Raw genomic sequence first — 24,849 nt, 5'->3', positions numbered from 1 at the left:
AAAATTTATATTCCCATATTGTGCCAATCAAAAGAAGGAAAATAGGATGTTGCACATACATGTACCATATTAAATCAATATTTTGATTACATAACATTTTTCTATTATTTCTATAGAATTTACTATGATTCCGTTATAAAACTGTATATATTTCAGCAAGTAAATAGTTTTGCAGCTTCTTTTTGCAACTTAGTATCAAGAACTTCCTAAAAGAACATACTTTGATTTACCATGAGTGTAAAATGTGTACCGACACCTATTGATAGTGCTGAGCATTGCAGCCAATCATCCCAATATGCTGTTTAGTACGTCCCGATGTTAAATAAAGTTAACCCCCCCCCCCGATGTTTTAAATAAAAATGGGCTGCTCTGGCTTAAATTACCGGGCCTATTTTTTGTCCCAGTCCGGGCCTGATCACAGTGCTCTCATTTGCTGAATAAAAATAGCACTTCTGACTCCTGTCTCATACCCCCCCACACACACACCTTCTTAAACAAATCGAACTGCTTGTGGTTAGATTTGCAAGCAGTGGTGGCTATGCAGAATGGACTGCAAAAGATGTAGAGTCACCAAAGCTATGGAGACCTCAGAAGTCTCTTCTATACTTTTTGTATGTACGCCCAATAAAAGGTATCACCTTTGAATAAAGATCTGATAAAGTCTGTATCAATTTTTCTTTTTTACTTACAGATAGGGCCAGAGCATACCTTTAAGATCCATTTTAAAGTTAGTCAAGGTGAGATCTGTATGGTTAATGCACCATGTGATTATTTTAAGGTTATGTACAGATGACAGTCGGCAGACCTGATGAGTTTATTTTTTTCAGGCATATATATATATTCAATTTTTTCTTAGAGAATATTAAATATACTTAGATACTATGAATGTTCTTTAGATGCTATTAGTGACATTTTTCTGAGGCGTTTCATTAACTGTTGATATCTGATGTGCATCTGTAACTTATACAGAACACGACAAAATATATCACAGAATTTTTTAAAGCTTAATACATGCACAGTATTTTCTGCGGTATTACACATGCTTTATGTGCAAAAGAAGTCCACTGGTCAATCACCAAACAAGAAAGGACTTTACAGAGATACCTGTGTCTTCTAATGGAAGATTCTGATCCTGCTTCTGCTCTGTGGCTCGATCTTTAAATATGGCTTGAATAGAGAGTCATTAACTATAACTATGTACTACAGCCTAGTTAATGACTTTTTCCAGCCATGAAATGGTTCAAGTAGTCATAATGATAATTCACTTAAATTGGGTCAATCTCTTCCAAATACTTGTGGCCTGAGGGGTATAAATGAATGCAGTAAACTGCATGGTGCAGAGACTTGTTTATGATGTCCAGCTCGGCAGACAGTCTACTAACTGCTGTATACTGTGATGGACGCCCTGCTGTAATCTCCTCTCTGTAGGAAGAGCTTTTGATATGCCGCTCTGTGCTCTACTTTGCAGGCACCGTCAGCACTCAATGAGCTTTGAGATACATCTCAAGAGCTTATAAAGCAGCTTTCATTTAAGCTATCCATCTGCTATTTCTGATTGCTGTAAAATAACACAATCCGAAATGCACAGTTTTCGTATATTATTTATTATTCCATGTAAATGCTCGGAAGTGCAATTATGTTGCAATCCATTTTTTCTGTGCTCTGCATACTGTGTATAAAAGCATTTCTTTATTATCTAACGTCTATCTGTGCCGAAAGTTTAATTAAGAGGTACATGCATGTGGGGTTTACTAAACATTATTACCATGTTAATGTGATGGTCTTTTAACCATTTCAGTACTCAGGATCAGGACACGTTTTTGGTCAATGTTTATATTTTTGCTATAGCTACATTTAGGTGACAACATGGGCCTCCACAGGATTTTTCCTGAGGGGGCAAAATATCTTACCGAACTTTCCCTTCTCTTAACCCAATACCTCTTTACCTCCTCGCCATTACCTACCATTATTGGGTCAGGAAAGGGGTTTCTTGGTTGGGGACAAATGTTAGTTACCCTTAAATAGGAAAAATGATATGACCATGGTAGTAGTAGCTAACTGACCAACATGTACCTTGTCAACATGAGTGCCACGACCCAGCAGCATACACCACAGGAGTTCTTTGCCCAGATACAGATAAGATAAGATAAGAGGACAGGGACTTTGATGACCCCAACAGTTGTGGGGGCTTGGCTTTAGGTATATTTATAGAGAGAGTATAGGTAGCCAAGGACAGTTGTAAGTTACATGTATAGGTAGATACAGAAACCATAGATACGCAGTAGTCATTCAAAGTCGGGTTTGGTATATTAAATGTGTAGTCAGACAAAGCCATGGTCGATAGACTGAGCGGGTAGTCGGGATATCCAGGTATGGTACACAGATCAAATACAAAGTCGCTAGGCAGAGATTTTGCTCCTTAATGACTGGTTTGGTAATGTAATAAGTTAACATACATTTTTCTCTCTGTTTTTTTTTTTATATACAGTGAGTGCCACAACTCTACAGACAGAATAAAAGTGAGAGTTTGGGATGAAGATGATGACATTAAATCCAGAGTTAAACAGCATTTCAAGAAAGAGTCTGATGACTTCCTTGGGCAAACATTTGTGGATGTGCGGACCCTTAGTGGAGAGATGGACGTCTGGTACAATTTAGGTATTTGTTAGTTCTTGTTAAAACTAATGATTCATCTTACAACAGCCACTTTAGCGAGTTTTCCGCTATGAAAGTATAAAAAAAACCAAAAGCAATTTGCATATTACTATGCTTGACCCATTGTCTGCCTTAACGGGTAGACAAGATGGGCAAAATCAGGGCCGGACTGGCTAACACAAGGATATGATGACATAGGTGCAGCTGAGGGGTGGATATGGGAAGAATATTAAAATTCACTAATTCTCAGGAGAGGATTTAAAACATTAAATGTTCTCATACAGCAACCTGCGTTGCACTAGAGTATGATATGGGAATAGCTTGTACAAAATTATGTTGTAGTGCAGCCCGCCATTGAGTTGTTGAAAAATAAACATTCAAATACACAAAGATGTGTATGACTTTTTGATTTATTATACATTTAAAGCATGCCATATATTGCTTTATGTAGGTCCAATTTCAACTTGCTTTTGCTGTTTACTATGATTTAGGTTTTATTGTGTGAGAGGCAGTGAAGGTCCATCTGCAAAAGAAAAAGTCTAGCTACAAACCCAGGTGATACCATGAAATATTCATCTCATGGAATTTAGTCTGCAAAAAAATATCTAGGTCACCATCACAGCAGAAGATTCATTGATAAATTATGTAATAGGGAGTTTGGGTAGGAAATGTGTTACTGTGCCATTCGTCAATGCTTCCGTATAACTACTCTTCTTGAGGACATAATGTGTGACACTTCTCTTCTAGCAACGCTTAATAGCTCATTACCTTGTTGAGAAAAATGAGTGTCAAAAGCAAAACAACATTACTCACATAAACAAGCATGTTGTGAAGAGCAGTTTTTATACTAAATCAGATTTGTTTGTCTTACATTGATGCCCTAGGGCTCTGGTAAACTATATAACCATGCCTACCCTCGTGATGATGGGACATAATTAAAACACTTTTATCACTTAGGGGTTTAGTCACTTAACTGTGAGTTGAAACATTTGAGCTCACTGACATTAAGCATTAAAGAGTGGCCAACCTCCGTAAGCTTCTTCTTCAGGAAGGGTCAAACTGGTCTGGCATAATGCATAGCTATATAATTGAGATTTTTTGATTGCCATCTTACCAATAAATTATGCATTTTTGAAGGTTGCTTCATTCCTTTCTTGCTGGAGAACTTTACTGGGGGCACGTTCCTTGATAATGCATAGTTGAGGCAAAGAGTTAAAATGTTTCAAAACACTTTAATTTACATAGCAACTGACATCATTTGCTGTTATTAGTGACATCACTTTGGCTATGTATATAATATACATTAATTCATACCCTTTTGCTCCACCTTTGATCAGTTCTTTTTTTAGGTGAGATATTAATATTGTGATCTATGTTTTTAGTGAGTCCCCCATGGAACTTGTAATATGTTCCAGTTACTCCTGATAATTATCTTGTATCTCAATTTTTTTGAAGTCCTGGATTGGTCAGTATAGTAGCTTCAGCTAAACAAAGAAATAAGTATAATTGTACAACCCCACTGTGGACTTTAATTAGGACCATCCTACAAGGAAGTACACTTCACAGTTTAAAGGATTATACTTTTTTGGTTTCCATTACTAAGCAAACACATTTTACTTTTTACTGGTTATTTAAAGCATGTATTGTAACAAGCATGTATGTTTAGTAGAAAATGAGTAAAGTTGTGGCATAAAAACTACAAAAATAACAACTGAAATAGTCAAATTGCCAGTTTAGCGTTAATGTTAGCCACCCCCTCCCAAAGTACAGCCTACTGCTTGGTACTCCCCACTTCTTTAAAGTCGAACTAAGATATTTCCTTGTCATGGCCATGCCACCTTTTTGCTTTATTGAAGAAGCAAAGATACGGGCAACTAGCATTGACAAGCTCCCAGGTACAATTATATACATCTTCAGGTATACCAATAAATAGTATAGTGAACTACACGTAGCATATATATCTGCAATTAAAATTGCATGCACATTTTTCTCTTTCATCTTTTCTTCTCTCATTCACTATACTCTCCTTTTTCTTCTTCTTTCACCCACGCTTCTTTCTTCTCTCTCACTACTACTTTCTTTCTTTCTACTCTTTTTTCTCCTCTTTTTTTTCTTGGTTTTCTTTTTCTCTTTCTCTGTTTCTATCATTACACCTGGCAGCCCCATCAACACAACACTGTCTGGCAGTCTATCTCCTTCACACAATGCCTTAGTAGCCATTCTTCCATCATGCACACAACACTATGAAAGCCGTGGCCCTTCCTGCACAAGACATCGTGTGGCAGTCCCTCTCGTCCTTGCAGTTTGAGCCTTGGTGTGGATTCTCAGTCACTCTGGGCTGGACATAAGGTGAAGGTCCAATCATAGTGCTCTTTTCTTTAAACCCCACAAAACATGACTGATTACCCTCAGTGGCAAGGCTTGCATGCTTTTCTATGTGTCTTTTTACATTATGTGGACACCTGATCATCACATCTGTATAAGCTTGTTGGACATCCCATTCCAAAACCGTGGACATACATATGGAGATATCCCCTCAAGATCTTGGCGTGTGTCGGTGGGAATTTGTGATCGCTTACCCAAAGTAAGATCAAGTACTGATGATGGACAAGTGTCAGACTCATCATATCTCAGCCCTTACTGGGTGTTGGAGTCCAGAGCGCAGGAGTGTAAGAACACACAGTGATAGAAACACACTTCACAAATGAGACAACAGCTGAATGTTTGAATATATGTAAATTAAACAAAACAGATACATATCACCATAAGTAGTAGAGTAGAAGGCACATTAAGTATACAGACTGCTGGGGAGTATGAAGTTAGAATAGTCCAGGTAATAATCCAAAAGGGTTTGGTAGCAAAAAAAGGGGTAAATCCAACAGGCAGTCCAGGTCCAAAAAGGTAACAGGCAGGTAAAATGGTAAATCCAAGAGTTAGATCCAGAGTCAGGTATGAAATATAGCTTTGGGCAAAGTAACATAATGAACTCATCCCTGCGTTAATGAGAGGCAGGGATATAATGTTGATTAGGTCAGGTGTGTTAAAAACACAGGGTTCAGGTGAGAAAGGCAGGGTTCATTCATACCAGTTAAACGAACAGCAAGCTGTGGAGAAGAGTTCATCTCCAGGCAGACTTCTTAAAGGGGCTGAATCCTGCCAACAAGAAAGCCTTGCTAACAATCGGCGTTCCAATTCATCCCAACTGTTTTTAGTAGGGTTAAAGGCAGGGCTTTGTTCAGGCCACTCTAGCCCCAAACTCTTCAAACCATGTCTTTATGGACATTGCATTATTCACATGGGCATAGCCATGCTGGAAAAGGGAAGGGCCTTTCTTAAACTGGTGCCACAAAATTGGAAGCATACAAATGTCTAAAATGTCTTTGTATACTGTAGTGGAACTAAAGGGCCAAACCCAAACCCAGAGAAACAGTCCCGGATTATCCCTCCTCCACCAAACTTCACAGTAGCCACTGACTATAGTGATAGGTAACGATCCCCTGTCTTTCACCAAACACAGATTTATTCATCAGACTTCCAGATAGTGAATCATGATTCATAACTCCAGAGAACACACTTCCACCTGTCTAGAGTCCACCACGCTATCCTCTGGCATTGTGCATAGTGATCTTCGTCTCGTGTGCAGCTGCTTGTGCTGGCATTGCTTCGAGAGGTAATTGGAAATCACTCTATGCACTTCAGCACTATGTGGCCCTCCTCTGTGAGCGTACGTGGACTACTGCCTCGTGGCTGAGCTGTTGTTACTCCCAGGCACTTCCAGTTCACAGTAATAGCATTTACAGTTGAAATTTCACAAACTGGTTTGTAAAAATGGTTGGAGTACCATGTTTAAAGTCAATGAGCTCTTCAGTACGACCCAGTGTCTATGGAGAGTGTTTGATTTTATACATCGGTTAGCAATGCGTGGGGCTGAAATGCCCAAACTCAATCATTAGTATGGTGTCCATATACTTTTGGTCATATGGTGTAAATATGAATATGTGTGATACGTAGGAGTTATAAAACAAAGACGTGGAATGTTATTTTAATTTAGACTCTTGCTATATTTGACCTGTCATTTAGTCAGGGCTAATTGCATTGCTCTCACCATGCACTGTAAACCTGACACCTTTTATACTTGCAATCTTTTACAGAACTAGGCAGGCTGTTAATTATCAAGAAGATAAATGTTGTGTTAAAAAGTACCTGCTCCTCACAGCATTGACCCAAGTCTAAACTATCCACAAGATGGGGAAACTGCCTTGTGCCTGTGGCAGTGTAGAGGTTCCAATTAGAAGCCATGACATGGTATTTGCATGGGATTTGTTACTGGATTTTAAGTAAATGAATGGATACATCGTAAACATATTAAATGATGATTTTTTTTTTCTATTAAGTAACTTTCCTAAAAAAAGTGAATATATTTTCACACCAGCGGCAAGGCAGTAGAGTCCACTAGCATTCAAAGGGCTATGCTGTGATTGCAAATATCATTGTCAGAACATCAATATGTTCAACATGTTAGGTGCAGGATGAATCGCATGCATAACCTCTATCTCTCCTGTTTTCTTCCATTAAAGTTGCCAGGTCCCTGCACAGCCTGTACAATATCTTGATCAGTAAAAGGGATGTGAAGTGCTGCAGGGTTCCACTGGGTTTGGAAATTAGAGTTACAGCAAAGCACTGAATATAGCAATATGTGTATTTAAGAAGACACACAGTGTTATATCATATGAGCCACTACTTAACGTCCTATTCTGAGGACCGGCTTCATTATTCCTTCTCAAGTTATAGCTCCCCTATTGTGTTGTCAATGTAAGGATGAGATGAGGAGAAGGGAGGTAACTGCAGGAAATAAATTAGGTAGTTTATTTTGATACTACATGCTTCAGATGTCAGCTACCTTAAGGTAAAATAGTCTATTGCGTTCAACTTATATATCTTCTAAATGGTTACACTAATTGAAAAAGATGAGTATAAGCTTTAGACATTTTAGTTTTGATCATCTTTGCAGCCTCTCAGTTACCCTTTAAACCATGCTGTTATTAAAGGTTCCCTTAAGACCTAAAACCAGATGCGCTTTCTTATTAGGTTTACATTATTAACTACTTTGCCTTTTCCCTAATATTTTAAAATCCTTAACTCATAGGTTTTAACTCTTGATATAGTGTAGAAGTGATAGAGGCAGTTCCATTTGCTGGCCCCAAGTATGGTTTTGGGTTGGAATCACCCTACCAATACACAAGCCAAAGAACAACATATTTGTAGAGGAATTAAAAAACTACACATAGAACTAGCCACTGAGTTGGTGGCACAATCTCCTGCATCCTAATTAGAACAAATATTTCTGTATCTCCAATGTAGCAAGCATGATTATCTGAGGCTTAGCTGATGTAAAAGATATAAACAATGGACATCTGTTTCCAACTCTTGAATATCTGAAACCATGGAAATGTTTGTGGTCCTGATAGATAAGGTATAACATTTCTGTCGCTGACTTTTTTTTTCTTTTTACAGAGAAACGTACAGATAAATCCGTTGTCTCTGGGGCAATTCGGATGAAAATCAATGTTGAAATTAAGGGGGAAGAGAATGTGCCTCCATACCATGTACAATATACTTGCTTGCATGAGGTAAACCATATATCAGTATATTGCATTCAGTGACGCGCTGTTGCCATTATGGATGTGCTCCACATTTTAGCCTGATTGTCAAGATATTTAAATTACGGTAGAGTGACCCGATGACGCCTTTAACTGGGCATTCAAATACAAAAACATCCAATGCCAACAAAGTGTATGTTTTCCATGCATGCCTTTACTTGAAGGGCAAATCTGACCATCCTGAATTTAAATCAAGCTTAACAGAAGCCTGTGTAGGCATTTGCATTTTTTGGCAGGAGGTCGGGGCAGGTGGAAGACTTCATGATGCAAAGATCCGCTCTACTCCCTTAGCAGCCTTAGTTTCCTTCCTACCGCTCCTTTCATGTGGCAAGGGAGAATGAGATTCATGTCACTGCGAGCCCTGTTCTTTCTCTTCAGTGCTTTGTCACATTATGTAGTGTCTTGGTAAAGGAAGAGTAGGCACACTACCAATGTTTGCTAGAAATAAATGTTGCTAATCAACAGAAGCTCAGAAATTCAGTATATGACACCATCAACTAAAAGATCTGAATAGTATACCAGCTAACATGTAGCTTTTAGCAATATTAAAGCAGCTCGGGCACTTGACCCCTACTTAAGTTCATTAACAGCACTTGGGGATTTCGGAAGATTAAGGCAATTAATTAGCTACACAAGTAAAAAGCAAAAAAAATGCAATATAATAATAAAATAATAGCGGTGATCATGATCAGAAATTATACAATTACAAGTATTATTATATTATGTTACATAATTGCAACACAAACCTTCTATTTTAAGAATATTGAGTATGTGTCTTATGTCAAAAGGAAGAATTTATCTGGGTAATAAAACATTATTATTATTATTATCCTTTATTTATATAGTGCCAACAGTTTACGCAGCGCTTAATACAATACATAAATTCAAGGGATATGACAAGACAAGAATTGACAGACTAAGACAAACCGATACATTTGGTGGAGAGAGCCCTGCTCGACATCCACAATCAAGATACTTGCAAAATAAGAGAGCCACTGCTGTGTAGTTCATTTAACCTTTAACATTTCCGGGTTTCACTTCTTATGCACCATTGTATCTAACATACTGTAGATCTATAGATTTAGCTCTCATATATATCTATAGATAGAAAGATAAGGTACAACAGATATGTATTGTAACATGGAGAAAATTCTGGTCATCCACATAGTATGTGTAATTCCTTTTAGTATTTCTATGAGTTACAGTTAGAAATCAGATATCGTTTCATTAGAATTTGGATACGACTTTGGATTTCGGATTTTGAATGATAAAATATTTGGTTTTGCCCCTTTCATTTAAAACCTGCTCCCAGATAAATGTGAAATTAAGATGTTTAGTTGTTGTTTACATTTCTGTTGTATGAAGGCAGTGAAATACTTGCAGCCCGTATTATTTAAGTGAGGTCATCTTTTGCCAGATGTTTGTTATCATGAGAGAGTCTCCAATTTTGTCTTTTGAACTCATGAGCACACAGGTTTCTTGTGAAGTTTGGTAGTGGAGTTTAAGTCCTTTAAAGAAAAGCTTTTTATGCGTCTAGCCACCTGTTGGCTTTCACTCTGAGTAGTTAATTGTATCCCTGCTACTTAAAAGACACTTTTAAAAACTTAATGTACAGAAACAGCACTGTTCTGATTCTCGAATTCCCTGACAATTCTGAATGATAATTTCCCCACAGAACTTATTCCACTACCTGACAGAAGTGCAGAATAATGGCATTGTTAAGATCCCTGAAGTGAAAGGCGAAGAAGCTTGGAAGGTTTACTTTGATGACGCTGCGCAGGAAATAGTGGATGAATTTGCAATGCGCTACGGAATTGAGTCTATTTATCAAGCTATGACGTGAGTTTATAACCACTAATAATAAAAAGAAAATGAGCTAGTATACTGTTCAAAGACTAAAAAGGAAAGAAAAAGAACAAGCAATGTACAGCCTGTTCTAAACATGAATTTGTTATTGGCGGCATCAATAGGCAATGTAATTCCTGGGTATTTTATGACATTTTATCTGTAGGGATAAACCACTGTGTTATTTCAGTGCTTATCAATATTTCATATATGTTATGTGCTTATGATAAATGTATACCTTATGGTCCTCGTGGGTTTGATTGAAACAGCTTATTGAAGGTAAGTTGGGCTACATTTAGACAATTTAAACTCTTAGAGAAAACTATGCATTATGTACGACCAGTGGATAGTTATTTCTCTGATATTTTTCATCTTACCATAGCTTGTAGCATAGTCGGTAAACTCTATAGTATCTCAGACAGAGGGATCGTCACAGCAACCCCATCGATTTTCCCAAGACTCCCAAGACTTGGCCCTCTTCATGTACAGACCCAATGCATGTATTCTATCCCTTCCCCCACCATCTTGAATGTCTCTTGTACCTACTTATTCCTCCCTCCGTGTCTGTTTTATTTTTGTAATAATACATCAGTACATCTGTTGTCATTTTATAAATACAAATCATTAATTAAACAATGGCTGATCTAAATCTCAAAAAAATAGAAATACTTCTAGGAAGGCCATGACATTTTTTTTTATGGCAGGTAGACTATAATAAAAATGGCCAGTATTTTACCGAAATGGCGCGTTATACATCCACTTAATTTTTTACATCCGTATATATAGTTAGCCATCTACTGGGCTGTAAAAAATATGATTGAGGTACACCATTTCAAAACTATCACTATAGCAACGAATCTACAGAATGATCTATTCAGCAGTTAATTGCTATGGTGATAGGACCCCTTTAATCCCTGCACCACAATCACTTTTTATACAAATACAGTGGGAATAGTTACACATTTAATGACATTATGATTTGTATAATTATGCTGTAATTTCTAAATGAAATGAAAACGAGTTTAAAGGATTATGATGATCTCTGATCAGGTGAAAAAGTGAAATCCACACAGAAGTAAATTTAACGAACCAAACACAACAAATTCCCTGTTGTGTGCAAAAACAAAACTCTGTTTCACTTCTTTAATTTAAATTACTAAATAAACTCATTGTCTCTTTAAATGTCTCTAAACCTAATTCCATTGTTTTTTATTTTTATGTTTAACCAAATCCTTAGGGCTGATGTATACAAAAGTGGTTCTGGTGCAAAATCTTAAAAGTGGTGCAATCACCATAGCAACCTATGCAGGGCCGGCCCTACAATGGAGCCGACTGGGGCAATTGCCCCAGGCGGCACTTCAGAAGGGGCGGCACTTTGCCGCCCCAAGCGTTTTTTTTTGTTTTTTTTGAAGCGGAGGAGAGAGAGAGGGGCACCGAGTGGTTTTCGCTTACGCGCTCGGCGCCCCTCTCTCTCTCCTCTGCGGCGAGTTTACCTGTTCGGTCTCGGTGCCGGCTTGTAATGCAGAGCACCGGAAGTGACGTGAATTTCTGGCGCTCAGCATTACAAGCCGGCACCGTGGCAGCACAGGGAGACTCGCCGCAGGACTGTTTAAGGGTAAGTACCGGTGGGGGTGGGGTAGATAATGCCACCCCCCCCGGCCCTGAACCTATGGAATAAATCCTATCCACATGATGATTTAATTGGTTCTTTTTTTATACATAACCCTCGATGTTTCCAGTTTTACATAAATACCAGAAAATAAATGCAATAAAGTTTTATGTTTTATAGTAAAGTAACTAATAATTTAACATAAAGAGGTAACATGTATTATATGTATAGATTAATCCAGTTTACGATTGCATCCTCTGTTTTTTGTTGACGCTGAGCAACATTGTTAACTTACTGTACTTTTATTTGGAAAGGCTGGCATGTTTCCTAATTAATTCAGACGTGATTCTGTATTATATTTATGGTTAGTGGCAGCACAGTTTCTGTACCTTCCAGCAAGGTCAGGGTAATGCAACTTTATTTTTTTGTGCACTGCAAGATAATATATACATATATTTACATAGACCTATATTTCTTTTTTTTATATAATGTTTTTATTGAAATGTTTTGATTAAAGAATTTATTTTTTTGCATGTATTTTATGTATAGATCTATACTTCTATGTTGTGATTCTATTTATTGCAGGCAGCAAAGTATAGGTTGATATATTGATCAAAACATATAAGACAGTAAACTGTGTTTTATTATGTGCTTGGTCTTTTAGCTATAAAGGTCTTTCAGGGTCATTTTTTCCTGACAGGTATACATTGTACTGTTTTCATATAGTCTTTTGTATGGATATATAATAGTCCAAGTTGTAACTGCTTATAATACCCCTAAATGATCTATATATATAGATATATAAAATAATATAGCTCCCACGTGGGGTTGCAAGCAGGGCCGCCCCCCCCTTATCTACCCTTCCTCTCCCTCCGTCCCTGCCGCCCCCCCCTTGTCTACCCTTCCTCTCCCTCCGTCCCTGCCGCCCCCCCCTTGTCTACCCTTCCTCCGTCCCTGCCGCTCCCCCCCCCCCTCCCTTGTACTTACCTTTCAGCAGTCCTGCGGCGAGTCTCCCTGTTCGGTCTCGGTGCCGGCTTGTAATGCTGAGCGCCGGAAATCTTCCGGCACTCAGCATTACAAGCCGGCACCGAGACCGAACAGGAAGACTCGCCGCAGAGGAGAGAGAGAGGGGCGCTGAGCGGGTACTGACAGCTTGGTAAGCGAAAACCACTCGGCGCCCCTTTCTCTCTCTTTCGCTTTAAAAAAAAAAAAAAAAAAAAAAAAAAAAAAAAAAAAGGGCTTCAAAAGTGCCGCCTGGAGCGGTTGCCCCACTCTGCTCCATTGTCGGGCCGGCCCCGGTTGCAAGGTAGGTATCCCAATATGGTGAGTAGGTAGTCAACCTCCTTCTCGCTACACTCCCTAACAGAGGTGTCCCAATTTGGACTATTGAAATGTTAGATGGTATGGGTATAGGTAGTGTTTACATTTTACTAAGCATTTGCCTAGAGCGACATGTTTTTCAGAGGTGCCTTTGAATCAAAGTGGTTTGGCTTGAGGATAGCTCTATTTACACCTGCCTATGCTTTAACAATTTCTGATCATGCTGTACCCACTTTCCATTCTTCTCCTAACAAAACAACAACAAAAGCCATATTGTGATATACTATTAAAAAAAACCAACATATGTTGTGTGAAAGGCTCTGCCATGGACAATAAGCAAAAAATATGGTGCACGCCTATGCTTTAACTAAGATTTAGACAGCTAGCAAAATACTTCTCTTTATCATGTGTTATTGAATACATAATAAAAATTTTGAAAATACTAAGTTTAACTATGTAAGTAAATATAGCTTAAAATATAGCTAAGTATTTAACTTTGATTACGTTCTACGTGAAATAACAGTTCTTCTGCATTAAGTAAACATGACTCCTCATGTGTTAGTTGAAGCATTCACCTTTGCCTAAAGCAATCAAACCATGATTATGGCCATTAACAGCCCGCAGTGAAGCTGCTTGATAAAGTTAAAGGCACTTCAGCATAATCAAGTACTCTTGACATCTTGCATCATCCACTAATCTGTTTACACTGATGAAACTCTGCTGTAAAATCCAGGTTTGATGCTAATGGTGTTCTGACACTGAAATATGTTATCGAAATGACAAATTATGAATGGTGTTATATTTTGGCCGCATATCTGATCTTGTTTATTACAGGAATCACCTAAAATACAATGTTTACAAATCTGTATTAATCACATAAACAAAGCACACCGTTGACAATAGTAGTAGTGGTTGTCCCATAAAAGGAAAGGATCCAAGGGTAGGTTTCCTTTAAATGGTCCGAGACTAATACAAAAGTCAATAGGATGTATGTCTGAGGCTGCCATGATGTAACTCAAGGACTAGAGACCTAGTAATTTAGGCTTCACTGCATCTTTGGTGCTGTACATTAATTTGATAATATGCATGTCTCCCAATTGGAATTTTCTCAAAGCATACTTTATAAAATTAGTGTCATACTTTAGAAAATTAGAGTATGTCTCATTTAACTCCTCCCCAGTTGCCTCTGCTTAAAGCAAGAAGCATATCTCAGTATGCTTCCTGCACATGCTCAGTAAAAGAAAAAAACGAAAAACACAACTAAATACTTACTTGGGTGTATATAATGATTTCACAAGGGATTTTCAGACAATTTATGCCAGCAAGGTTTTGAAACAATGATGTCTATGTTTGAAAATTACACAATGCGAATACCACCTTCTCCCTATAAGCATTCAGAAATATTACTTTTTTACAAATGCTTGAAAAATGATATTGCCCTTACTTTGCTTCTTGTACGTATGAGTATTAAAAGATTCAGTTGCTTGGGACTCCAGAGAATATGAGAACATTCATCAAATGAAAATGCTGTAGAAATACATGATTACACCACTACCGATGTTGTTAGTAAACTTATGGACTTTTATCAAAAGACAGCATTTAAATTAGCTGTGGTGCAAAGAGGCAGGTTATTAGGTTATTTCTATAGAAATACAACATCACCTTTCAGATATGAGCCAATGCATTATCACTGCACATACCCTGGAATTGTACCTATTCATTTTGGTAGCTATAATTATACAGATGATAATATAGTGTGTGTTATGCACTATTAGGAGCAGTTAGTAACGCCATTCAGCAACATATCCAGTGACTATTTAAGCACTGGCAATGGTGCTGGCTCTGCCTGATGCTTAAAGAACAAAGGGAAGGCTAAGGGTCTTGTTGCCTCAAAACAGAATGAATAAGCTCAGTACTAGCGTTTATCCACGACATGGAAAAAAACCGCAACCCCAACCACACACATGCTGCCTGCTCATCTCCAGGGGGTTATGGGGAGCTATTCATAGCTTGTTCAGGAAATATTCTACATATACTGATCCCAGAAATAATGTATATATTTCTTTTTTTAATAACTTAATTGTAAATATTTGCCAGATGAAGTCTTTAATAACATTAATAGTTTTACAAGTAGATGTTCTTTTATGAATTCATTTAGTTACTATAAACAATGTATGTTGAGTGAAAGAGGAGATGTAGGCATTTAGCAAAGATAGTCTAATATTTATTCAGGATGCATAGTATTGGATAAAGGGCAAAAACATCCAAGGGATATCTTCCCAGTATGGGAATGTTAAAGTGAAACATTGAAACATGTCAGCAGGAAACATGAATTTGCTGTATTCCTCCCAGAACTAACAACTCAAACTAAATTATGATCAATAAATGTAAGCCAGATACAAAGTAACAATAACACTGCAGTATATGTACAATAGTATGTGTACATGTGAATATGAAAAATACTATAAGGAGAAACCTAATAATATGAACTATTTGAAGGAGGTATAGAAAAATATTCCACTGTTTCAATATTAATAGGAAGTGTATAGACAAGAAAATATATTTGACTTGTAACCCTATAATCCTCTGGGGCATTGTCATTCCTGGGAACGTCCTAGGGTAGGGTAGCTAAAGATCTGCTTCTTATGAGAGAGTATCTTTGTGAAGGGACAGGGCTAGGTGTCTGTGGGAACTGGGCTCACTCCAAACAGCCTTTGGTGTGTGCCATCTGTGTGTACGTGTTGGGGTGGAGAGTGCCATACAGTCAGGGAGCAGGTCATGCATGGTCAAAAGAAACCACCAGGTTGCAGACCTGGCTGAAAATTCAATCTGTACTTGGATGGTTCATGCAGGTTGAAACAAGAGTGATACATTGTAATATTTTGGTTCTCATTGAATGTTTAATACTTGATAAAGAAGAGCATAAAATTTACTAAATTCTAAAAAACATTAAAGCCTAATTTTAACTATAACTCCTTTTTTATACATGCATATTGTTTAATAAACAAATATTCCCTAAACCCAAATATATCTTTACCTTGCTGCTTTCTAACTTACTTGTGTTTATGTGGCTTCCCCCCTTGGATCAAAGGATGTCATTTCTATCCTTCGTTCTCCTATGTGGTTGGCTAAGTTTACTCGCTCTAACACCCATATAGTTACTCTATCACTATACACCCATACACACACTCCTCTCTATCCTGGAATTGAACAGAGGACATCATGGATTGTAGGCCAGGACCTTAACCTTTACACTATACAATCAAATGATGATCCTTTCATTCATACTCCAATGCAGTCCTGTAGTTACTTTGCCTCCCAATCAAACACACCAAATAAACTGTCATCATTGACATTTTGTTTTCTTTTTTTTTTTTAAAAAGAGAGACATCACTACTCCCAGGAAAATCCCAGGTGCTCGGTAGTACAGTAGTGCTAAAAGCCCATTTGCTGATCTACAGCTTACAAGTTGTTTAGAGCCAGAGTCCAAAGAGAATGGACCCCAAGATCTCACTCAACAAGAAAATTGTTCCAGTAATGTCCATCTTACCCACCTAAACATAACTCCTGCCCTTGGTCAATCACCCTAGCTCACCTTGCGTCCAAGTGATGTAGCGTCAATAGACACAGAGGTAGCAGGTTGTTTCCCAATGCAAACAATAGTACCAGAATACTTTTACCTTAGTTGTTTTATTTGGAGGCAGTAAGACATAAAGCTTTATGAGAAACTGAGCCATAGATTATAGCGGCAACAAATTAGCCTATTCTGTTCGAGTGTTTTTCTTCCTGAAAAATCTTTCAAGTGGAACTGCCAGCCTTAAATATCAGATTTATTGATGTTTTGAAGGCAACAAAATAAAATAAGTAAGATTTTATTACAGAAATCGCTACTACCTTTATATAAAAATAATGTCAAATAAAGCCATTTATAAAGTTATTACGGTTGGAACGTAGCGTTCAAGTATTTATCATGGGGCTTGGTCTTCGATGTATAGATTGAATTGTGTTCTCATTAAAATGGACCACTCTAGTTTATGAAAGGCAAATGTACCAATTGCAAACTTATATTCCAGTTTACATTCTGATTACCTTGATAATCACCAACATTCTATGTATGTTAAATACATCGATTTGTTAGTTGATACTTGTGACTATAATTCTTCTCAAGTTAAATGATAACATTGTTTTTACTTTAGGCACTTTTCCTGTCTGTCTTCTAAATATATGTGCCCTGGTGTTCCTGCTGTCATGAGTACATTACTGGCAAATATTAACGCATTCTACGCTCACACCACTGTCTCAACGAACGTATCTGCATCAGATCGGTTTGCTGCAACCAATTTTGGCGTGAGTTCTCTTCTGTCTTTCTTTTTTATTATCTCTGCTGCTTATTTATAATATTAGAAATTAGTTTTTTTATAGTTTTAAAAGGTATGAGTTGTTATTTATGCCTTAAATTTTTTTACGTGCTGGCTGAACCAGATTTGTAGCCTTATGCACAGATACTATAGATGCCCCATTAAAAAATGATTAGTAGTTATGGCATAGGATCGAAAGGTGTTTTGCTATATAAATAATATAAAATTCCCAGACTGGTTTGGAAAAAGCATGCCTAGCGCCTGTTAGTCTACTTTGTAAACAATGTACTCCCTTAATGGGTGGTTGTGTGTATCCAACATGTGTGGCCCTCACTTGTGATTTTTTGGTCACTGGTCTTAAAATTCAAGGAACGATTTTCATCAGCTCTCAGGCAAAATATAGGAGATTATCACCATGTTTTGGGATTTCATCAGTAAAACTGTTTCTAGATTTAAACAGTGATGGGATAAGCATATGGCCATCCTGAATCCATGACAAGACCAAAGACTGACTAAGTTCCTATATCAAAAATTTGCAGACTAGATGGGTTGAATGGTTCTTATCTGCTGTTAAATTCTAAATTTTTACGTTTCTAGGTGTGCTGTGGTTAGTTAAACATTTGAGCTCACTAAGTTAGCTATGTATCGTGTAGGGTAAGCTTCTCTTGTAAAAAGTTTGCCCTGCAGAATCCCTATTTAAGTTGTCATTCAAGTAACCTTATAGATTCCCCTGTACATTATGCAGCTTTAGTTTGACCCTGCTTTCTGGAGGAAATTGCCAGGGGACACCTTAGCTAACACATAGTTAAGTCAATGAATTCAATTATTTCCTTATTTGTATCAGAAATTCCAAGATAGCAAGCAATCTGAAACTAAAAATATTTGAAACTACCCTTAACTGTCTGAGTGTCAGATTGCAAGAGCTATGTGCTGGTTTCTGTCAATCACATTCTGGCATTCAGTGGTTTAAGATGCAGTACATACAATATGTAACGTATTCATTGTATACTGAATGCATCACAGCTGTTTTACAACAATAATGTCGTGAACATCGCAACAAGAATACATTTTAAATGGTGGAAATGTTACTATAACAGCTGTCTAAAAGTTCTAAAATCATTATCTGCTGCAAAAGATATCTGGGAAATATTTTTTCACGCTCTATCTGTCCTCTGGCTATTCAGTTTCCTTTCTCAGCTATTTTTTTTTTGTATGATTCATTTAGTGATTACCATCTTCTTTGCTATCAGAGGCAAGAAACCCATCCAAAAATGTATCTATTGGTATTCTCTTCAACAGTCTGTAAAAAAAAGACCCCCTCAAATTCTAAAGGGATATGTATATAGTATATACATATATATATATATATATATATATATATATAAGTATATACTATATACATATATATATATATAAGTATATACTATATACATATATAGTACATACATACATATATATAGTATATATATATATATATATATATATATATATATATATACTTGAGTTTATTTATAGCAATAGATTTCATTCTTATATATTCCCTGACCTGCTTATAATTCTTCCTGGATTTTATTATGTAAAACCTTGGTATTTCTGTTCTAGAGTTCATCATTTTGGTATTATGCATTATAATTTTGCATCTATTGTAAAGACGTGGTCTTTATTGTCCTTCTTATAAAGACTTACTAATATCCCAGTAGCATTTACTGTGGTGCAGGCAAGAGCAACAAACAATTGTGGGGATCAGTTATAATATTAGTACACTATATGGACAAAAGTATGTGGACACCTGACCATTACACCAACAGGGACTTTTATGACATTGTATTCTGTAAATAGACATTAATATGTAGTTGATTCCCACTTTGCAGCTATAACAGCTTCCACTCTTCTGGGAAGGATTTCCACAAAACTTTGGAATGTTTCTGTCCAGATTTTTACCAATTCATCTAGTAGAGCATTTGTGAGGTCAGGCACCGACGTTAGACGAGAAGGCCTGGCTCACAATTTCCATTTCTGTTCATCCCAAAGGTGTTGAGGTCAGGGCTCTGTGCGGGCCAGTCAAGTTCTCCCACACCAAACTCATCCAGCCATGTCTTTATGGACCTTGCTTTGTGCACTGTGGCACAGTCATGCTGGAATAGAAAAGGGCCTTCCCCAAACGTTTCCCGCAAAGTTGGAAGCATTCCATTGTCCAAAATGTCTTGATATGCTGAAGGGAACATACTAAGTCATTTTGGACAATGTTATGCTTCCAACTTTGTGGAAGAACAATGTTGTGTGTGTGTATATATGTATATATATATATATATATATATATATATATATACACATGGTATATGCTTATACAAATGCATTTTCTTTTGTTTTGGTACAGAGGGAAAAGTTTATTAAGCTGTTGGATCAGTTGCACAACTCCCTGAGGATCGACCTTTCAAAATACAGAGTAAGTGCAGCAAATCTTTAATATGCCTAAAACATTTGGAATGAATGCTTCTACCAGAGTTAAACTTATCACAAATAATTAAATAGATTCCAATGGTACAAACAGTGATATGTTTTATGATTGTGAATATGAGCCAATATAACTTTGTTTTATCCCACATTGCAGTCTGTAGCAGGTCTGCTACTCAGTTGAGGGTGTTACATTTAATGTGAAATCACCAAAAAAGATGTAGAGTCACGTAAGCTTTGATGAGAGGCAACAATGTATTGAATACTGTTTATATATTATTTAAGTAGAACCAATGCAAACAATCCATACATAATGAAACAGAAGTCATTCCAGGAAATATGAGGCAATATGTATAGTAGGACGTTAAGCATCTTAAAAACACATACATATTAATACAGAAAGAAAATACTTGAGCTCTTCAAAATAATAACTTGTCATGTATGAAAGAATGCCCTTGGTAATGTGACATATCATAAAGAAGCTTGTGATGTATTGTGTTATAGAAAGAGAATGATTTTGAAATACTTAACATTCTGCAGAGTGATCCTAAGTATGCAATAAACAATACAAAACAAAATACATTTAAGTGCATCTAAAATGATATAATCATTCTGTAGTATCATTGATACTGTTCTTTATTACTGTTATTATATATTATGACTTAGTAATGAATTCAGCTGATATATCAAACAATAGATATATCCCACTCACTTCATGGTTTGGCTTTTTGCTCTTGCTCTATATAGGTCCTATTTTTTATACCAAAGTGTCCTGTTCCACAAACAGCAGCATCATAATTCTTCCCAGCCAGTCCCACCACTGATACTTAAATCCCTCAAATATCCTTATATCTTACATTCAGTGGCGGATCTACCGGGGTCGCAGGGGTCGCGACTGCGACCGGGCCCCGGCGGCAGGGGGGCCCAAGCCAAGGGGCCGCCCGAAATCTTTTTTAAGTTTTTTTTTTTTTTTTAAATAAGGCAGGGGCGTCCAACATGCGGCCCGCGGGCCAAATGCGGCCCGCGAGACCTCGAGGTGCGGCCCGCGTAAGATCGGCAGCCAGGGCAACCGATCTTACACGAGCCGCACCTCAAGCCCTGCTACTTACTTGTGGGAGGGTCTTCTGGACAGCACAGAGGAAGCAGAGTTCACGTGACATCCTACTTCCTCTGTGCTTTAGCAGAGAAGGCAGAGGGAGGCCGCGCCCCCTGCTGAAGTCTGTGAGCGGCATCGAGGGAGCTGCAGTGCAGGTAAGGGGGTGGGGAGGGTGTTTGAATAAGTGTGTGTGATTGAGGGAATGAATCTGTGAATTAATGATTATATGAATAAATGAGTGTGTGTGTGTGTGTGTGTGTGTGTGTGATAGCATGGATGTGTAAGTGCTGGGACCTAGGCATGATGGGACTGTGATTGCTGTTAGCAATCACACTCCTATCATGCCAAGTCAGCCAGTACATGCTGAAACCTGGCCAGCTGCCCCCCTTGTGTAGTGATGCTGCCAGCAGTATGGGGTCTGCACTTACAGCCACCCTGTACCAGCATGTACTGGCTGACTTGGCATGATAGGAGTGTGATTGCTAACAGCAATCACAGTCCCATAATGCCTAGGTTCCAGCATTTACTGGATGGATGTGTAAGTGCTGGAACCTAGGCATGATGGGACTGTGATTGCTGTTAGCAATCACACTCCTATCATGCCAAGTCAGCCAGTACATGCTGAAACCTGGCTAGCTGCCCCCCTTGTGTATTGATGCTGCCAGCAGTATGGGGTCTGCACATCACTTACAGCCATCCTGTACCAGCGTGTATTGGCTGACTTGGCATGATAGGAGTGTGATTGCTAACAGCAATCACAGCGAGCACAGTCCCATCATGCCTAGGTACCAGCATTTACTGGTTGCCTGGGTATGATAGGAGTGTGATTGCTAACATGCCAAGTCATATTGCTCATTTTGTCCAATTGTGTGTAACCTACTTTTATTAAACATGTGAGTTTTTATTATTATTTTTAAAGGTGGGGGTCATTTTCGGTTTTGGCTAAGTGAACCCTGAATGTTTTGGTCCAGAATTTTCATTTTAGTTCATCCCTAGAATAAATCTAGGGAATCCTGAATTTGTAGTCGCAAAACTTTCAAGGCCCAGAAATCAGTGAGAGGAAGAGTAAAGGTTTTGTGTCATTTTACTTTATTTTAATCTGCATATTTTATTAAAGGCCATATTTTTTGTCACAGTGAAAAAGGAGTGCGGCCCGCGCACGTATACAATTCTGATGAAGTGGCCCACTGCAGAAAAAACTTGGACACCCCTGGATTATGCCCTTTGTACATGCACCCCTTTTTCTTTGATTTTTTTACAGATATGATTCAATATGTAAATTGAATTTGTTGAATTAGTTGAAAAAAAATTGTTGGGTAAAAATCATGTTTTTTGGGGGGGGTGGGGGGGTGGGGGGGCCCTTAATAGATTCTCGCACCCGGGCCCTGAGGCGTCTAGTTACGCCCCTGCTTACATTCATCTTATATATCCTATCATGGCCCTCATTAACTCACCTCTCTTGTTTTCTAATCCACTTCTTCTAAGTGTACACATAGTCTACTTTATTTGGGCTATTGTAGCAAAAGACCACACAAGGTATCATGCCTGTCTAATAAGGTATACCTAATAAAGTAGCAAACGTTCTCCTAAATGGCAATATACCATTATTTCTGTCACTCTCAACTTAGCTAGAACTCTAACTAAAATTCATAGTTAAATGTAATTTATGTTTTAGATTGCCTTATCTACCAGATGACAACTTCTAAAATCAAATCCATTGTAAATGTATCAAATCTATGAAATTTTTATTTTTAAGTACATCTTTTTTATGGGCTTTTTAATAAACGTCTTAATGATACCAAGAGAAATGCCTTAGTTTATAACTTAATGTATGTGTTTTCTTTAACAGGATAACTTTACGGCTAGTAATCCTGAAAGGCTCCAAGACCTAAAGTCAACTGTGGATCTGCTAACAAGCATCACCTTTTTTCGCATGAAGGTATTTCCTGCTTCTTTGATGCATAATAAATTAGAAAATTAGTAGATATTTCAGATACTTAGTGCCATTTTAGAAATGGGTAGCTTTGTATGTGCAGCTGGCACATTGCAAAATCATACCACTTTGTTTTTTTTCTGTGCAGCACATGACATTAGTACAATAGTAGGACATATATTTTTACATAAAAATATTAAACTTTTAATTGAGTAGCAGCAGATATTTTACTTTAGTGAAGCATTACATAATACAATACCATACAACTAAAGCATGTTATAATCATATAGCAGAAACCGTACTCAATGTGTATAATACATTTTATATTAACAAAGGGTATGTAATCCATGTTACATCCGATCCTTTCTGAAACCACTCATCAACATCTGTGTTATACAGTAGTGCACAACCCCAGGTCTTGAAGACCTCAATGCGGCCACATTTTTTTTTGATCAGGCCTCTCAACTAAAAATCCATAAAAAAGATTTCGTATTAAGACATGGATACACAGAACTTCCAGCTAGTTTGAGGCCATAGAAACCTGAAGTGTTCAGCATGTGTTGCCATCAGGCCAGCTAGTTATGAAAATCCTAATTGGATACTTGTGAAACAACTGATGTGCTCAACAACTAAGATTTATCTCATTCCGGTTCGGTGGTATATACATTAAAACAAAACAGCACCATAAAACAATGCTAAAATAAAATAAACAGCAATAAAGTAAATAACTCAAATCTTATCACTAAATATTTTTTAGAAAGTGGTGGGTACAGAATTCCCTCTTGGTACAAGAGAAATCAGGCTCCTCTGGACATTTCTAAAAGATCAGTACAATGATCAGTTAGTTTTTTGTGTAATGTACTTGTATGGCTACATACACAAAGAGCCAGGTGATTTGCAAGGTATCACAGTATATGAAGCAGCCGTTTTTTGTCAATTATGATGTAATAGGGATGTTCTTAAAATTGCACTCACCTTTGGTTGGCAAAGATAAGCTTAATCTCTAAGAGATCAGAAAATGATTTGTCTAGTATTGTTGAACAATTAAACCGATATACTTTTTTGCCAGATCTATTCTAACATTACCTATATGTACTGTATCTCATAAGATTAACCGGACATGGGTAATTTATAGTTGGCTTTGGACTGCCCATTAGGAAGATATGTCAATCGGGCTTGCATATGCTTATAAACAAGTGCTAGTGACAGCTGGAAAGATCTATCCTTGCGTTGTGACCAATCTATGTTGTACACACGTGCTACATGAATTAAATAATGTTGCGCAACGTTGATTACCTTGTTTTTTGCAGAATCTATATATGATTGCCAAATTAATTATTCATTAGTGATTTCCAGCATGATCACACTCACTTTATTGTAGAACTAGCCGGGCATAGGTTGAAACGACATGCCTTTGTTTCCTTACATACCCTGTCCGTCTATTGCAGTTAGGGAATTATGTGAGCCCAGCAGTGCCCAATATGTATCAGTCTTGTAACATACATGTTATGTTTCAGTTTATGTCATAACTTGAGGAAAATAGAAGGTAAGTGGATGCGATAGAAACCTTTCTCAGAGGTTTTATTTTAATAAGAGGGTGGAAGATAAATGGAACAGCTTCCCATTTAAAGCGGTATAGGTTAATACAGAGAAATAATTTTAAAATGCATGGGATAGGCATACAGCTATCCTGAATCTTAGACAAGACCAAGGGCTGATGAGTCTCTACATGAGGAAAAATGGGCAGACTAGATAGGACAAATGGCTTTTATGTATCATTAAATTTTACGTTTCTGTCTTGTTGGAAATGACTGTAAGTGGGGGCAAAGTCACACTCATCATTAATAATAAAGGTCACGTGGTGTATTCTACACTGCTTTTACCTGGTTTCTACCTTTAGACCGGTTGCAGCCACAGGT

General features: G+C 37.6%; 1 protein-coding gene across 1 annotated transcript in view; it reads left to right on the top strand.

The window, feature by feature from the left end:
* The window catches only part of UNC13C (unc-13 homolog C), a 218,151-nt gene that overhangs the window by 86,493 nt on the left and 106,809 nt on the right, over positions 1-24,849 (top strand). The window contains exons 10-15 of the mRNA XM_089488232.1: positions 2,489-2,658; positions 8,170-8,285; positions 9,991-10,154; positions 17,286-17,436; positions 19,825-19,893; positions 22,847-22,936. Of these exons, the coding sequence (XP_089344358.1) occupies positions 2,489-2,658; positions 8,170-8,285; positions 9,991-10,154; positions 17,286-17,436; positions 19,825-19,893; positions 22,847-22,936 (760 nt within the window). The remainder of the gene's footprint in view (positions 1-2,488; positions 2,659-8,169; positions 8,286-9,990; positions 10,155-17,285; positions 17,437-19,824; positions 19,894-22,846; positions 22,937-24,849) is intronic.

The sequence above is a fragment of the Sceloporus occidentalis genome, unplaced genomic scaffold (genome assembly GCF_023333645.1).
Source record: "Sceloporus occidentalis isolate IW3139 unplaced genomic scaffold, rSceOcc1.0.p SCAF_37, whole genome shotgun sequence".
Classification (NCBI taxonomy): domain Eukaryota; kingdom Metazoa; phylum Chordata; class Lepidosauria; order Squamata; family Phrynosomatidae; genus Sceloporus; species Sceloporus occidentalis.
Note: the sequence above shows the minus strand (reverse complement) of the source record. Positions and strands in the feature narration are given on the sequence as shown.